This window comes from Elephas maximus, chromosome 17 (genome assembly GCF_024166365.1).
Source record: "Elephas maximus indicus isolate mEleMax1 chromosome 17, mEleMax1 primary haplotype, whole genome shotgun sequence".
NCBI lineage: Eukaryota > Metazoa > Chordata > Mammalia > Proboscidea > Elephantidae > Elephas > Elephas maximus.
In genome coordinates, this window is record NC_064835.1 from 87,361,362 (window position 1) to 87,379,502 (window position 18,141).

Sequence of the window (18,141 nt, forward strand, 5' to 3'; positions counted from 1 at the left end):
GACCCATAAAAAAAAAAAGGACCCTATTAAAAAAAAAAGTATAGGACAGAGTAAAACTGCCCCGTAGGGTTTCCAAGGAGCGGCTGGTGGATGCACACTGCTGACCTTTTGATTAGGAGCTGAGCTCTTAACCACTGTGCCACCAGGGCTCCATAGCAGCTTCCAGCAGTTACTATCTCAGGATTAGCTCAGTGTCCCCCTTTAACGCTTTGAGTCCACTAACACCATACGATCGATTCCCTATTTTAGATTCTCTTTGGTGAAATGCTGAGTTGTATATTTTCCCTGATTTGTACTTAGATACAATGTTTAGGTTCTTTCCATTGTTTGCTATTAATAACAACACTGTAATGAGCATTTGTACACTTCTCTGGGTACACGGATGTGGATGCTTTCCTATAGTGTGGACCTAGAAGTGAGATTGCTGGGTCACACCGTGAGTCTCTTCCACTTTACTAGACAAAACTGCTCCCCTCACTTCAGAGTAGTTCTATTCTTCATTTTGCTCGTCATCACTTGCATTTCACCTCAGGGTAATATTAATGCCCCTTAGCCCCAAAGGGAGCCCTGGTGGCACAGTGGTTAAGAGCTTGGCTGCTGACCAAAAGGTCAGCAGTTCAAATCTGCTAGCTGCTCTTTGAAAACCCTATGGGGTAGTTATACGCTGTTCTATAGGGTCGCTCTGAGTCAGAACTGACTCAACGGCACCTAACAACAACAACAGCAGCCCCATAGGAGAAGTTGCCTTGCCGCCTTATTTGATAAAACTCTGGCAGAAGAGTCTGAGGTGGACCAGAGATTGCCTGACAAGCAATAAATTGACTCCTGACACTTTTTAACTTTGAGAGTTGATAGCGTCACATTTCTGTGGGCCAGTGCTCCAGGGGAATGGATTTCTCTCTTGAGGCATCAGTTGAGCTACAAATATTTTCAGACACTCTCTACACTGGTTACTGCTGAGATGTTGTTGTTAGGTACTATTGAGTCAGTTCCTACTCATAGCGATCCTATGTACCACAGAGCGAAACACTGCCCTGTCCTGCGCCATCCTTACAATCACTGTTATGCTTGAGCCCATTGTTGCAGCCACTGTGTCAACGCATCTTGTTGAGGGTTTTCCTCTTTTCTGCTGACCCTGTACTTTACCAAGCATGATGACCTTCTCCAGGGACTGATCCCTCCTAACAATATGTCCAAAGTATGTAAAACGCGGTCTCACCATCCTTGCTTCTAAGGATCGTTCTGGTTGTACTTCTTCCAAGACAGATTTGTTCGTTCTTTTGGCAGTCCATGGTATATTCAATGTTCTTCACCAACACCACAATTCAAAGGTGTCAATTCTTCTTCGGTCTTATACATTGTCCAGCTTTCACATGCATATGACGCTATTGAAAATACCATGGCTTGGGTCAGGGACACCTTAGTCTTCAAGGTGACATCTTTGCTCTTCAACACTTTAAAGAGGCCTTTTGCAGCACATTTGCCCAATGCAATGGGTCTTTTGATTTCTTGATTGCTGCTTCCATGGGTATTGATTGTGGATCCAAGGAAAATGAAATCTTGACTTCAATCTTTTCTCCATTTATCATGGTGTGGCTTATTGGTCCAGTTGTGAGGGTTTTTGTTTTCTTTACGTTGAGGTGCAATCCATTCCGAAGGCTGTGGTCTTTGATCTTCATCAGTAAGTGCTCCAAGTCCTCTTCACTTTCAGCAAGCAAGGTTGTATCATCTGCATAATGCAGGTTGTTAATGAGTCTTCCTCCAATCCTGATGCCCTGTTCTTCTTCATATAGTCCAGATTTTCAGATTATTTGCTCAGCATACAGATTGAATAGGTATGGTGAAAAGATACAACCCTGATGTACAACTTTTCTGACTTTAAACCACTTAGTACGCCCTTGTTCTGTCCGAACAACTGCCTCTTGATCTATGTAAAGGTTCCTCATGAGCACAATTAAGTGTTCTGGAATTCCCATTCTTCGCAGTGTTATCCATAGTTTGTTATGATCCACACAGTCGAATGCCTTTGCATAGTCAATAAAACCCAGGTAAACATCCTTCTGGTATTCTCTGCTTTCAGCCAGGATCCATCTGACGTCAGCAGTGATACCCCTGGCTCCACGCCCTCTCCTGAGTAAGGCCTGAATTTCTGGCAGATCCCTGTCGATATACTGCTGCAGCTGCTTTTGAATGATCTTCAGCAAAATTTTGCTTACTTGTGATATGAATGAAATTGTTTGATAATTTTGCATTCGGTTGGGTCACCTTTCTTTGGAATAGGCATAAATATGGATCTCTTCCAGTTGGTTGGCCAGGTAGCTGTCTTCCAAGTTTCTTGGCATAGACGAGTGAGCACTATCAGCTCAACTGATATTCCACCAGTTCCTGCAGCCTTGTTTTTTGCCAATGCCTTCATTGCAGCTTGGACTTCTTCCTTCAGGACCATCGGTTCCTGATCATATGCCACCTCTTGAAATGGTTGAACTTTGACTAATTCTTTTTGTATAATGACTCTGTGTATTCCTTCCATCTGCTTTTGATGCTTCCTGCGTCATTTAATATTTTCCCCATAGAATCCTTCACTATTGCAACTCAAGGCTTGAATCTTTAATTCACTTCTTTCAGCTTGAGAAACTCCAAGCGTGTTCTTCCCTTTGGTTTTCTATCTTCAGCTCTTTGCACATGTCATTATACTTTACTATGTCTTCTAGAGCTGACCTTTGAGATCTTCTGTTCAGGTCTTTTACTTCATCATTTCTTCCTTTTGTTTTTGTGCTTGACGTTCGAGAGCAAGTTTCAGAATCTCCTCTGACATCCATCTTGGTCTTTTCTGCTGAGATAACTTTGTCCAACTCTATATGATTCCTTGAGATCTGGCAGCTTTCGGGTGGTCAATGCCAAGCTTGGGGCTTTGGGATCTTCACCCAGAGGGGTTCCCCAGAGCCTAGCTTCCTTCCCCCCTCATCCAAGGCCCTGTCACTTTCCACCTCCTCAGAGCCCTGCCATGCATGGGCTCCTACTTCAAGTGGTACCACCAGCAGCAATCTTTCCTGTCTCAAGGACTCTCTCTTCTGAAATACACACACACACACACACACTTCAATGAGCTTAAATTTCCACAAAAGACATGAAGAGAAGCTGACTCCGAGCTTTGATGCCCATGACTGATCAGGGAGAGGGATAATCTCTGCTGGCAGCCGCAATGGGTGGAAGACCACAAACCCTGTCTCAGGTTCCAAGACTGTAAATGGCCCAGGATTTTAAGGAGTCCTGAGAGCAACTGAGCTTCAACTTTCCAACAGCCTCAGCAGCTAGAGGCAAACTAAACTGTATTCATTTATTCTTCTAAAGAAGAAATGTGATGTTTTCTGTACCCACGGGGTTTAACAAGTCATCCCTGTTATAATGTGTTATTTAAAGTTTATTTGCAACAACTCTGTGAGGTAGGCAATATCATTCCCATTTTTCAGGTGAGGAAAATAAGGCCTAGAGAGGAAAAATACCTTACCTGAGTAGCAGGTGCAGGGTTGTGCCTTGAACAAGAGCAGGTCTGAATCTAGATCCCACACTCTAATTTATTCCTTGCGCATCAGTAGTGGAAGGAGGTGGGGATATTCTTAGCCAGGCTGTCCCCCAGTTTCCTGCCTGCTCATGCCTGACCACACCCTATGGTAACCCTGGACGAACTATGTCAGCAAATCGATCATCCTGGATGGGACACACTACTTAACATATTTGAATGTTTTGACTATTTACTCTGACAAATGTTGCAAGTTTGGTAGCATTTCCTCATTGGTTCTGGCTGTGCATATTCACATTCCCTCACTTTGACCATGTGCCATCCTCTGTTCATCAGCACCCGTTCTTTCTAGGGAATCCAGGCTTGTTGCCCTAGAAAGCTACCCTGAGACTGAATCTTCCCTTGTGAAAAGATCTGAGGCAGGAGTCATTTAACATTTTTTAAACCCAGGACTTTATTTTTCCTGTGCAAATATGAATGTAGGCATAATGAATAGTTAAGGCTTTTAAAATACACATGCTTTGAGAAAATATTGCTAGTTATATTTTGTTAATGATATGAGCTTGGATCACACCTTACCTTTATAAACCTTTTAAGATTCATTAAAAAAAAAGTTAAAAATGGTCAAATGATTCATGATAAAAACCAGAAGAGACCCATATAAGTCCAAAATACATGGTTGAAAATGCAGCTCCTTTTGTATGAACTACATTAGGGCCCAGTTATATAGAATATGGATTATAACACAAGACCACAAAGATTTCAAACTTGTCAAAGCGAAGTGGGGCATTTTGTCTGATGGAAAGAAGAAAGAGAAAGAGGAGAAGAAATAAGAAAAGAAGGGAGGGAAGGAGAGGAGGAAGGGAGAAGGGAAAAAAAGAAAGAAAAAAACCTGTACACAAGGCTTATTTGCACTAGGCAAATGATGCATTTTTTGTGTAACTGCAAAGTCTATATGAGTGAAGGATTGGAACATTGAGGTCATAATTCACAATATATAAATCTTTTAAAATGTTAATAGAGTTCTATTTACTGGATGAAAAAAGAAAAAACTAGGTTCTGCAACCTGCAAGCTTTCAGCTAGCTAAGAGCTTTGCCTCAGAATGTAATTCCAAGAAGGAGTGAGGCTTCCTTTTCAGTGGGTAAAGGGGCAGTTTGCAAAGATATGGCTTGAGGGTCTCATCTTCTAAAGGTCTTTCTTGTCAGCTTTGTTTGGCTTAGGACACAACTCCAACCTCCAACCCAAAAGGCTCTCCCCTAAACACAGCCCTCCTCCTGGAGCCAGAATAGGTTACCCCAGTGCCCTGACCCAAGGACAGAGGATATAGGCTGTCTTTGAATCCCTTTGGCAAGTGAGAAAGAGGAGATGTCTCTTTCCTGAGATTCCCTTTTCTGTGAAACAGATTCTGGTTTCACAGGGGCCGAATGCTGTAAGTGATCTTGGATGGGATGACTTTTCTTCACCCCAGAGAACTTCTGCCAGGGAAGTACCAAAGGCCAGGGTTTCTAGGGCCCCAGGGAGATATGAGATTCAGAAATACATCCTCAAACCATCTTGTGTAAGGCTAACATTGAGTTACTACATTGTACTTTCAACTTCCTTTTATATCTTCATTTTCAGAAGGTGGAAGAAGGAGTGAGGACTAAGTAATTTTCCATTAGCAAGAAAGTATTACTTAACGGAAGTTAAAAAGTCTAAAAACTTCTCATGAGTTCCATAAAAGAACTAATTGGAGTTCTGTGTGCACACATTCACACACTCAGATTGGGGATACTTCACAATTTACAAAGCCAGCCTCAAGAAGTGGTTCATGTGTGCCTTGAGAAAATGTGGCTCCAGCTGGGCCCAACATAATGAGTTCCATTCCTGAGGCCACACAGCTTGCTAAGAGCGGTTAGAGCTGGAATGAAACCCCAGCCAAGTCCAGTGCTATGTGGTGTGGCCACATGGCGCTCACACTGACAGCTGGCGATGTGAAGCAGGAGATAGATGCCTGCGTTCTCACTGTTGTTTGTCCTCTGTTTTTGTGGCATCCCCGGGAACCTCCCTATCAGATAGGAAGCTGCTCCCAAAGGTCTTCACCTGGCTCTCCAGCTGGCTGAGACGCTGCTTCACCTTCATCTGAGTGGCATTGTACTCGGCTAGAAGCCGTGCAAACCTCGTCTGCAGGGTGTCCAGGGAGGACTCTAGGTACTCTACCTTCTCTTCAATGTCCTTGGGGTCTGCACCAGCCTTGACCAGGTCCTCATCGATTAGATTGTCCTTCATCAGGATCTGCCGTCCCTTCTCCTCCAGGGCCTTCTTGGCTTCAGGGTATTCGGTCAGGGCCTCCATCAGGTCATCCTTCGAGAGGCAGAAAAGGTCTGAGTAACCAATGCTCCTGATGTTGGCTGTCCTCCGGTTCCCCGACTTGCTGCCCTTGATGTTTAATATGCTGATCTCCCCAAAGTAGCTCCCGTCACTTAGGACCACGAACTGGGTGAGCCCATCATCAGCCACCACAGCCAGCTTGCCCTCCTTGATGATGTACATCTCTCTCCCGATGTCCCCCTTCTTGCAGATGTAATCCCCAGGGCTGAACACAGCGGGCCGCAGCTTCAGCACCAGCTCCACCAGCAGCCCCGCCTCGCAGTCCTGGAAAATGCGCACCTTCTTCAGAGTGTCCAGGTGCACATTGATGGCAATCTCAGCCTTCAGCTTGTCTGGGAGGTTCTTGAGCACCTCCTTCTCATCCACCGTCTTCCTGTTGGCCCACAGGTAGTCGAACCACCGGATAACCCGCGTCTCCAAGTCCTTGGTCACCTTGCGGAACTGCATGTACTGCTTGATAGAGTCAATCTTGGCCTGGAACTCTGCCCGAGAAGCGTTCATGTTAGAGATCATGGAGCCCACATTGCCCACAATGGTGGCAAAAATCAGGACGCCCACCAGGAAGTCTATGACCACAAAGAGATACTCCTCGTCTTTGACGGGGGCTGGGGTCTCACCGATGGTGGTCAGGGTCAAGGTGGACCAGTAGAGGCTGTAAATGTACTTCCTGGAGAGCCGCCCATACTCTGGGTTCGAGATGTTTGGGTAGACCCAGGAGTCTGTCCCAAAACCAATGAACTTGGAAATGGCAAAGTAGATGCAGGCATTCCAATGGATGATGGTGAGGATGTACAAGACCAGGTTCCCGATCCTGAACAAGTTGGGGTAGTTGGTCCTTGTCTCCGTGCGGTCAAAGAACTCAAAGAGCCGGGCAAACTTCAACAGGCGATTGAACCTCAGTTCTGGGTAGTTCATGCCCAGCTTTAAATAAGCCAGGTCCGTGGGGACCAGAGACAACAGGTCCAGCTTGAAGTGAATGGTCTTCATGTAATGCTTCCACAGCCTCTCGGCATCCCTGACCATTAAGCCTTGCTCAAGAAAGCCTAAAGAAGAAGAGGGAGGTCACTTGGACATCAACGAAATGGCCATTTGTTGACTATGACACCAGAAAAAATATTTTACATCATGACTACACAAGATGTAGTTGTATGCATATAACAGAAGCAATTTCATAAAACAATGTTTATCGTTGCTACATGAAATACACTTTGATGTTTTCTATTTTATGCTATTCTAATCTATTCCACTCTAATTTTTTAAAAACACTGATCAACTGGGAAAATTTCAGTATGATTGGGTATTAGAAGATGGCAAGGAATGATTATCAAGTCAAAAAAAAAGGGAAATTATGTTAAAAAATAAGAGTCCTTTAAAGGAGAGATACATGCTGAAGTGGTTACAGTCTGTGATTTGCTTTAAAATATTCCATCCAAAAAAAGTGGACTGGGGAGAGATGAAGTGAGACTTGCAAAATGCTGAAAACTGTTGGAGCTGGGTGAGGGGCACATGGAGCTCACAATAATGTCCTCTCTGCTTTTGTGTACGTTTGAAAACATTGGTAACAAAATGTTTTAAAATGCAGATCATGACATATCAAATTCATTTCACAGATTACTGATGAGGCACAACCCACCTTTTAAACACATTGCTGGGGAGCACAGTAGTTGTCAACAGGGCTACTTGCACGTTAATATCACCCATGTGTCATTGTTGGTAGGTGCCATTGTTGTTGTTAGGTGTCCTGGAGTCAATTTGACTCATGGCAACCCCATGTGGTAGAGTAGAACTACCCCACAGGGTTTCCTAGGCCGTACAGGAGCAGATCATCCAGTCTTTCTCCCACAGAGCCACTGGGTGGGTTTGAACTGCCAACCTTTTGGTAAGCAGCCAAGCACTTAACCATTGCATCACCAGAGTTTCTTAGAATCACCCAAGGGGCTTAAGCCTGGGACCTCCCAGAGAGGCAGACTGGCCTGGGGGTGGACCGGGCATTAGGTGTGTGAGGTGAGATCAATCGAGTTGGCCATGAGCCCTCTTTTTTTTTTTTTTTTACATCTGCAAACAAACACAAAAAATGAGAATAATATCATGATTTCTTTTAAATTTTGGTGAGCATCGTCATTGTCCTGAGGTCTCTGTGAAACACAGTTGCGGGCCTTGCCCCAGGCTTTCCATCTGTGGGTAGGTCTGGGCGTCTCTAACTAGCTCCTGGGTGGTGCTGATGCCGCTGTTCCAAAAACCAAACCCAATGCCTTCGAGTTGATTCCGACTCACAGCAACCCTATAGGTCAGAGTAGGGCTGCCCCCCGTAGAGTTTCCGAGGAGCGCCTGGTGGATTCAAACCGCTGACCTTTTGATTAGGAGCCGTAGCACTTAACCACTGTGCCACCAGAGTTTCCTTCTTATTTTAAGCTCCTCTAAAAGCCATGGACCAACATGTCCTGGATCCTCCAGTTGTCCAGAAAGAGAAGATCCAAGCCTGACCCCTCCTGTTCCTCCGGTGCTGAGTAGCCAGGGCTGGAAGGGTCCTTTGAGATTTCAGTAAGCTGTCTTATGTCACAGGTGATACAAACGAGGCCCAGAGAGACAGCGTGACTCATTCGAGATCACACAGCTAGTTGGGAGAGCGGAGACCAGAACCTGGATGTCTGACCCTTGCTCAGGGCCTTGTCCAAGGGTTCCTGATGGAGGGAGCTGCAGCAGCATCATCCGCTCTCCCTGGTTCTCACAGTCAAAGGCAGGTACTATCTAACTCTTATTGCTTGAATGGTGTCCTTCAAACACAGGTGCATGAATTTAGTTAGGCTGTGATTCCCAGTATTGTGTGATTGTCCATCATTTTGTCATCTGATGTGATTTTCCTATGTGTTGTTAATCCTACTGCAATGATGTTAACGAGGTAGGATTAGAGGCAGTTATGTTAGTGAGGCAGGACTCATTCTATAAGACTGTATTGTGTCTTGAGCCAATCTCTTTTGAGGTATAAAATAGAGAGCCAAGCAGAGAGACATGGGGACCTCATGCCACCAAGAAAGCAGGGCAGGGAGTAGAGTGCGTCCTTTGGACCTGGAGTTCCTGCGTGGAGAAGCTTCTAGACCAAGGGAAGATTGATGACAAGGACCTTCGTCCAGAGCCAACAGAGAAAGAAAGCCTTCCCCTGGAGCTGATGCCCTGAATTTGGACTTCTAGCCTACTAGACTGTAAGAGAATAAACCTCTGTTTGTTAAAACCACCAACCTGTGGTATTTCTGTTCCCAGCGGTACTAGATGACTAAGACACCAATCTAGCATTTTGGATCTTCCTGAACATGCCCTGTGGTCCCCATGGCTCACTTGGCTAATGCACCCTGAGGGGTCTGTGTCCTGGTCCAGATGTGTCCTCCTCCCCGACCCCAGCTGGCTCACCTGTGCGAGCTCGCACCAGCACATCCAGGCCATAGAGGACATCTGCTGAGTAGTCCAGGACCAGCCACATCATCAGATGCTCGGACTGAAGCTCATCAAAACAGGCCCTAGGCCAGGTGGGAGAAGGATCACTGTGTGTCTGGAGCTTGGGCCAAGCGCAGTGCCGGCTCAGTGCTACAAACACTACCATTACTCCCAGGAACAGCCTTCCTACGGAGTTACTGCCCCGCTGTGGTCACCACAGGCTTCTGATGAGGACACCCCGGCTCGGAGGCCCAGAGCCCTTAACAAGAGGAGCTAGGATTGACCAAGAAGAGCAGGCCCTGCTGCCTCTCAGCAGGAAGGCATGGTGCCCTAGGGGCTGCAGTTTTTCTGAGCCTCACTGTAGAGCCAGGTAACGGGGCTGGGTTTCTGGAGTCAAATTCTAACAAAAATATGAGAATTTCAGATACATCAACAACTGAAAAGGCCAGTGAATAGTTTCTGCCTTCTAGATATTTCTGCTTTCTCATAAGTCAGTATTGGCATTCCCAAACCCTCAAGACCGTCTTAAGAGAGCAGCATCTTGTCCCCATGTCCCCACCCTGCAACTTGCTCAGGAACACTCCAAAGTCCCCACCTACCCTCAAAAGGAATCTGTCTTGGAAGAACAGCCAGAATGCTTTTAGAAACAAAGATGGCGAGGCTTCGTCTCACATACTTTAGACATGTTATCAGGAGGGGTCAGTCCCTGGAGAAGGACCTCATGCTTGGTAAGGTAGAAGGTCAGTGAAAAAGAGGAAGACCCTCGGCGAGATGGATTGGCACAGTGGCTGCTACAATGGGCTCAAACATAGCAACGATTGTGAGGATGGTGCAGGATCGGGCAGTGTTTTTTTTTTTTTAATAACTTTTATTAAGCTTCAAGTGAACATTTACAAATCCAATCAGTCTGTCACATATAAGTTTACATACATCTCACTCCCTATTCCCACTTACTCTCCCCCTCTTGAGTCAGCCCTTTCAGTCTCTCCTTTCTTGACAATTTGGCCTGCTTCCCTCTCTCTCTATCCTCCCATCCCCCCTCCAGACAAGAGTTGCCAACACAATCTCAAGTGTCCACCTGATATAATTAGCTCACTCTTCATCAGCGTCTCTCTCCCACCCGCTGACCAGTCCCTTTCATTTCTGATGAGTTGTCTTCGGGGATGGTTCCTGTCCTGTGTCAACAGAAGGTCTGGGGAGCATGGCCGCCGGGATTCCTCCAGTCTCAGTCAGACCATTAAGTTTGGTCTTTTTATGAGAATTTGGGGTCTGCATCCCACTGATCTCCTGCTGCCTCAGGGATCCTCTGCTGTGCTCCCTGTCAGGGCAGTCATCGATTGTGGCCGGGCACCAACTAGTTCTTCTGGTCTCAGGATGATGTAGGTCTCTGGTTCATGTGGTCCTTTCTGTCTCTTGGGCTCTTAGTTGCCGTGTGGGCTTGGTGTTCTTCATTTTCCTTTGCTCCAGGTGGGTTGAGACCAATTGCAGCATCTTAGATGGCTGCTTGTTAGCATTTAAGACCCCAGACGCCACATTTCAAAGTGGGATGCAGAATGATTTCATAATAGAATTATTTTGCCAATTGACTTAGAAGTCCCCGCAAACCATGTTCCCCAGACCCCCGCGCTTGCTCCGCTGAGCTTTGAAGCATTCATTTTATCCCGGAAACTTCTTTGCTTTCGGTCCAGTCCAATTGAGCTGACCTTCCATGTATTGAGTGTTGTCTTTCCCTTCACCTAAAGCAGTTCTTATCTACTGATTAATCAATAAAAAACCCTCTCCCACCCTCCCTCCCTCCCCGCCTCGTAACCACAAAAGTATGTGTTCTTCTCAGGTTTACTATTTCTCAAGATCTTATAATAGTGGTCTTATACAATATTTGTCCTTTTGCCTCTGACTCATTTCGCTCAGCATAATGCCTTCCAGGTTCCTCCATGTTATGAAATGTTTCACAGATTCGTCACTGTTCTTTATCGATGCGTAGTATTCCATTGTGTGAATATACCACAATTTATTTACCCATTCATCCGTTGATGGACACCTTGGTTGCTTCCAACTTTTTGCTATTGTAAACAGAGCTGCAATAAACATGGGTGTGCATATATCTGTTTGTATGAAGGCTCTTGTATCTCTAGGGTATATTCCTAGGAGTGGGATTTCTGGGTTGTATGGTAGTTCTATTTCTAAGATAACGCCAGATAGATTTCCAAAGTGGTTGTACCATTTTACATTCCCACCAGCAGTGTATGAGAGTTCCAATCTCTCCGCAGCCTCTCCAACATTTATTATTTTGTGTTTTTTGGATTAATGCCAGCCTTGCTGGTGTGAGATGGAATCTCATTGTAGTTTTAATTTGCATTTCTCTAATGGCTAATGACCGAGAGCATTTTCTCATGTATCTGTTGGCTGCCTGAATATCTTCTTTAGTGAAATGTGTGTTCATATCCTTTGCCCACTTCTTGATTGGGTTGTTTGTCTTTTTGTGGTTGAGTTTTGACAGAATCATGTAGATTTTAGAGATCAGGTGCTGGTCGGAGATGTCATAGCTGAAAATTCTTTCCCAGTCTGTAGGTGGTCTTTTTACTCTTTTGGAGAAGTCTTTAGATGAGCATAGGTGTTTGATTTTTAGGAGCTCCCAGTTATTGGGTTTCTCTTCATCATTTTTGGTAATGTTTTGTATTCTGTTTATACCTTGTATTAGGGCTCCTAGGGTTGTCCCAATTTTTTCTTCCATGATCTTTATCGTTTTAGTCTTTATGTTTAGGTCTTTGATCCACTTGGAGTTAGTTTTTGTGCATGGTGTGAGGTATGGGTCCTGTTTCATTTTTTTGCAAATGGATATCCAGTTATGCCAGCACCATTTGTTAAAAAGGCTATCTTTTCCCCAGTTAATTGACACTGGTCCTTTGTCAAATATCAGCTGCTCATATGTGGATGGATCTATGTCTGGGTTCTCAATTCTGTTCCATTGGTCTATGTGCCTGTTGTTGTACCAATACCAGGCTGTTTTGACTACTGTGGCTGTATAATAGGTTCTGAAGTCAGGTAAGGTGAGGCCTCCCACTTTCTTCTTCTTTTTCAGTAGTGCTTTGCTTATCCGGGGCTTCTTTCCCTTCCATATGAAATTGGTGATTTGTTTCTCTATCCCCTTAAAATATGACATTGGAATTTGGATCGGAAGTGCGTTAAATGTATAGATGGCTTTTGGTAGAATAGACATTTTTACTATGTTAAGTCTTCCTATCCATGAGCAAGGTATGTTTTTCCACTTAAGTATGTCCTTTTGAATTTCTTGTAGTAGAGCTTTGTAGTTTTCTTTGTATAGGTCTTTTACATCCTTGGTAAGATTTATTCCTAAGTATCTTATCTTCTTGGGGGCTACTGTGAATGGTATTGATTTGGTTATTTCCTCTTCGGTGTTCTTTTTGTTGATGTAGAGGAATCCAAGTGATTTTTGTATGTTTATTTTATAACCTGAGACTCTGCCAAACTCTTCTATTAGTTTCAGTAGTTTTCTGGAGGATTCCTTAGGGTTTTCTGTGTATATAATCATGTCATCTGCAAATAGTGATAACTTTACTTCTTTCTTCCTTGCCAATCCGGATACCTTTTATTTCTTTGTCTAGCCTAATTGCCCTGGCTAAGACTTCCAACACGATGTTGAATAAGAGCGGTGATAAAGGGCATCCTTGTCTGGTTCCCATTCTCAACGGAAATGCTTTCAGGTTCTCTCCATTTAGAGTGAAATTGGCTGTTGGCTTTGCACAGATGCCCTTTATTATGTTGAGGAATTTTCCTTCAATTCCTATTTTGGTAAGAGTTTTTATCATGAATGGGTGTTGGACTTTGTCAAATGCCTTTTCTGCATCAATTGATAAGATCATGTGGTTTTTGTCTTTTGTTTTATTTATGTGATGGATTACATTAATGGTTTTTCTGATATTAAACCAGCCTTGCATACCTGGTATAAATCCCACTTGATCAGGGTGAATTATTTTTTTGATGTGTTGTTGGATTCTATTGGCTAGAATTTTGTTGAGGATTTTTGCATCTATGTTCATGAGGGATATAGGTCTATAATTTTCTTTTTTTGTAATGTCTTTACCTGGTTTTGGTATCAGGGAGATGGTGGCTTCATAGAATGAGTTGGGTAGTATTCCGTCATTTTCTATGCTTTGGAATACCTTTAGTAGTAGTGGTGTTAACTCTTCTCTGAAAGTGTGGTAGAACTCTGCAGTGAAGCCGTCCGGGCCAGGGCTTTTTTTTGTTGGGAGTTTTTTGATTACCGTTTCAATCTCTTTTTTTGTTATGGGTCTATTTAGTTGTTCTACTTCTGAATGTGTTAGTTTAGGTAGGTAGTGTTTTTCCAGGAATTCATCCATTTCTTCGAGGTTTTCAAATTTGTTAGAGTACAATTTTTCATAATAATCTGAAATGATTCTTTTAATTTCATTTGGTTCTGTTGTGATGTAGTCCTTCTCATTTCTTATTCGGGTTATTTGTTTCCTTTCCTGTATTTCTTTAGTCAGTCTAGCCAATGGTTTATCAATTTTGTTAATTTTTTCAAAGAACCAGCTTTTGGCTTTGTTAATTCTTTCAATTGTTTTTCTGTTCTCTAATTCATTTAGTTCAGCTCTAATTTTTATTATTTGTTTTCTTCTGGTGCCTGATGGATTCTTTTGTTGCTCAGTTTCTATTTGTTCAAGTTGTAGGGACAGTTCTCTGATTTTGGCTCTTTCTTCTTTTTGTATGTGTGCATTTATTCATATAAATTGGCCTCTGAGCACTGCTTTTGCTGTGTCCCAGAGGTTTTGATAGGAAGTATTTTCATTCTCGTTGCTTTCTATGAATTTCCTTATTCCCTCCTTGATGTCTTCTATAACCCAGTCTTTTTTCAGGAGGGTATTGTTCATTTTCCAAGTATTTGATTTCTTTTCCCTAGTTTTTCTGTTACTGATTTCTAGTTTTATTGCCTTGTGGTCTGAGAAGATGCTTTGTAATATTTCGATGTTTTGGACTCTGCAAAGGTTTGTTTTATGACCTAATATGTGGTCTATTCTAGAGAATGTTCCATGTGCGCTAGAAAAAAAAGTATACTTTGCAGCAGTTGGGTGGAGAGTTCTGTGTAAGTCAATGAGGTCAAGTTGGTTGATTGTTGTAATTAGATCTTCCGTGTCTCTGTTGAGCTTCTTACTGGATGTCCTGTCCTTCTCCGAAAGTGGTGTGTTGAAGTCTCCTACTATAATTGTGGAGGTATCTATCTCGCTTTTCAATTCTGTTAAAATTTGATTTATGTATCTTGCAGCCCTGTCACTGGGTGCATAAATATTTAATATGGTTATGTCTTCCTGATCAATTGTCCCTTTTATCATTATATAGTGTCCTTCTTTATCCTTTGTGGTGGATTTAAGTCTAAAGTCTATTTTGTCAGAAATTAATATTGCTACTCCTCTTCTTTTTTGCTTATTGTTTGCTTGATATACTTTTTTCCATCCTTTGAGTTTTAGTTTGTTTGTGTCTCTAAGTCTAAGGTGTGTCTCTTGTAGGCAGCATATAGATGGATCGTGTTTCTTTATCCAGTCTGTGACTCTCTGTCTCTTTATTGGTGCATTTAGTCCATTTACATTCAGGGTAATTATAGATAAATAAGTTTTTAGTGCTGTCATTTTGATGCCTTTTTATGGGTGTTGTTGACAATTTCATTTTTCCACATACTTTTTTGTGCTGAGGTGTTTTTCTTAGTAAATTGTGAGATCCTCATTTTCATAGTGCTTGACTTTATGTTAGTTGAGTCGTTACGTTTTTCTTGGTTTTTATCTTGAGTTATAGAGTTGTTATACCTTTTTGTGGTTACCTTATTATTTACCCCTATTTTTCTAAGTAAAAACCTAACTTGTATTGTTCTACATCGCCTTGTATCACTCTCCATATGGCAGTTCAATGCCTCCTGTATTTAGTCCCTCTTTTTGATTATTGTGATCTTTTACCTATTGACTTCCATGATTCCCTGTTATGTGTATTTTTTTTTTAATTAATCTTAATTTGTTTGTTTTTGTGATTTCCCTATTTGAGTTGATATCAGGACGATCTGTTTTGTGACCTTGTGTTGTGCTGATATCTGATATTATTGGTTCTCTGACCAAACAATATCCTTTAGTATTTCTTGTAGCTTTGGTTTGGTTTTTGCAAATTCTCTAAACTTGTGTTTGTCTGTAAATATCTTAATTTCGCCTTCATATTTCAGAGAGAGTTTTGCTGGATATATGATCCTTGGCTGGCAGTTTTTCTCCTTCAGTGTTCTGTATATGTCGTCCCATTCCCTTCTTGCCTGCATGGTTTCTGCTGAGTAGTCAGAACATATTCTTATTGATTCTCCCTTGAAGGAAACCTTTCTTTTCTCCCTGGCTGCTTTTAAAATTTTCTGTTTATCTTTGGTTTTGGTGAGTTTGATGATAATATGTCTTGGTGTTTTTCTTTTTGTATCAATCTTAAATGGGGTTCGATGAGCATCTTGGATAGATATCCTTTCGTCTTTCATGATGTCAGGGAAGTTTTCTGTCAGGAGTTCTTCAACTATTTTCTCTGTGTTTTCTGTCCCCCCTCCCTGTTCTGGGACTCCAATCACCCGCAGGTTATCCTTCTTGATAGAGTCCCACATAATTCTTAGGGTTTCTTCATTTTTTTAAATTCTTTTATCTGATTTTTTTTCAGCTATGTTGGTGTTGATTCCCTGGTCCTCCAGATGTCCCAGTCTGCATTCTAATTGCTCGAGTCTGCTCCTCTGATTTCCTAGTGTGTTGTCTAATTCTGTTATTTTATTGTTAATCTTTTGGATTTCTACATGTTGTCTCTGTATGGATTCTTGCAACTTATAAATTTTTCCAGTATGTTCTTGAATAATCTTTTTGAGTTCTTCAACAGTTTTATCAGTGTGTTCCTTGGCTTTTTCTGCAGTTATCCTAATTTCATCTGTGATATCATTAAGCATTCTGTAAATTAGTTTTTTATATTCTGTATCTGATAATTCCAAGATTGTATCTTCATTTGGGAAAGATTTTGATTCTTTTGTTTGGGGGGTTGGAGAAGCTGTCATGGTCTGCTTCTTTAAGTGGTTTGATATGGATTGTTGTCTCCGAGCCATCACTGGGAAACTAGTTTTTCCAGAAAATCCGCTGCGTCCAGTCCAAATCCCTGCAGGACGGTTCCCCGGCTCGGATGCTGCTCTTTCTGCTCCAAGACCAGTCACTGCCTCCCGGGGACTTCTCCTACCGGCTGCGTCCCACGCCGCCTGTGGAACCGGCTGGTCCCCCTCCCGGGGTTAGTTCAGGGGGGTGGAGCCACTCTCTATGCTTGTGCCGTACCTGACTGGTACGCTGGCTCCAGGCTCTGGAAACAATCGCTGCTTCCCCGTATTAGTTCGTTCTCTGTCTCTAAATCTGTGTTTGTTGTTCAGGGTTCGTAGATTGTTATGTATGTGATCGATTCACTTGTTTTTCCGTGTCTTTGTTGTAAGAGGGATCCGAGGTAGCGTCTGCCTAGTCCGCCATCTTGGCTCCGCCAACCGGGCAGTGTTTTGTTCTGTTGTACACAGGGTCACTATGAGTCAGAATTGACTTGATGGCCCCTAACAACACCCTCAAGAGAAGAGCAGCTAGTCCATGCAGCCCTGTCCTGGAAGCTTGCTAAGAAAGGGCCTGAGTTCCTTCCCTCCCTCCCCCCACCCCCCCGCACCCCGCAGACCTGCTTACCCTCAGGAGCGTCGGAGGCTTTTCCTGTTCTGCAGGCTACCCTGGAAAATCCAAGCCCCCCTCCCCTTATACTCAGATAGCAGCAGGTCTCCTCTACATCCCCATCACACACTGTGCTCAGAACACCCCCAAATCCACCGCTTACCTGCTGACCTGCACAGAGCAGCAGCTCGGCCCTGCCTCCTCATCCTGCAAGGTTGCTCAGGAGCGCCACAAAGCCCACAGTTCACTCTCAGCAGAGCAGCACCCACCCCGCATCCTTGTCCTGCACAGTGGCTCAGGAAAGCGCAAAGGCACTTTCTGAGCTGGTGCTCAGAGGCAGCACCTCTCCCTACATCTGGGTCCCAGAAAGCCCCAAAGCCTCGGACGGCCTCAGAAGTGCAGAGGCTGGCCCTGCAAACCTGTCCTGCGGGCTTGCTTAGGATGGCCCCTAAGCCCTCCCATCCCCCCTGAGAAGAACAGCAGGTAACCTTGTACCCTGTCTGCAGGCGCACTAGGAAGCACCCCTAAGCCCCTTGCTTACCCTCAGGAGCAGCAGCCTTACATAGGTGTACACTCTCAGCGTAGGTAGTGGAACCACGCGCTGCATCCTACTTAAAAAACCAGTTGCCACGGAGTCGATCTTGACTCCTGGCGACCCCATGTGTGTCAGAGTAGAACTGTGCTCCACAAGGCTTTTCAGAAATAGATCGCCAGGCCTTTCTTCTGAGGCAACTCCAGGTGGACTCAAACCTCCAGTCTTCACCACCCAGGCACCCCACGCTTTGCTTAGGAAAGCTCCACACCCACTGCTTGCTGTCAGGAGAGTAGCAGCCTGCGCCGAATCCCTGCTCTGCAGGCTTGTTCTGAAACACCCCCAAGCCCCTGTCTGTCCTCAGAAAAGCAACATCACACCCAGCTGTCTCAGTCTGGCAAGCTCGCTCAAGAATGCCCCGGCCACACCACACTTGGTCACTTTCAGAGGAGCAAAGTCTGTCCCCGAGACTCAGGGCAGCTTGGTCAGGACACCCTCATCCCCCCGCCTACCCACAGGAGAGCAGCAGCTTATGTGTCCCCACCCTGTGGCCAGCTCA

The 18,141-nt window shown here is 44.0% G+C and overlaps 1 protein-coding gene across 9 annotated transcripts in view; it reads right to left on the bottom strand.

The window, feature by feature from the left end:
• Positions 1-4,371: 4,371 nt before the first annotated feature.
• The window catches only part of CNGA3 (cyclic nucleotide gated channel subunit alpha 3), a 106,968-nt gene continuing 93,198 nt past the window's right edge, over positions 4,372-18,141 (bottom strand). For all 9 annotated transcript variants that reach the window (XM_049857253.1, XM_049857251.1, XM_049857250.1 and 6 more), the window contains 2 exons: positions 9,297-9,403; positions 4,372-6,934 (listed from right to left, as the gene is read on the bottom strand). In XM_049857253.1, coding sequence (XP_049713210.1) covers positions 5,523-6,934; positions 9,297-9,403 — 1,519 coding nt within the window. In that variant the 3' untranslated portion in view covers positions 4,372-5,522. The remainder of the gene's footprint in view (positions 6,935-9,296; positions 9,404-18,141) is intronic.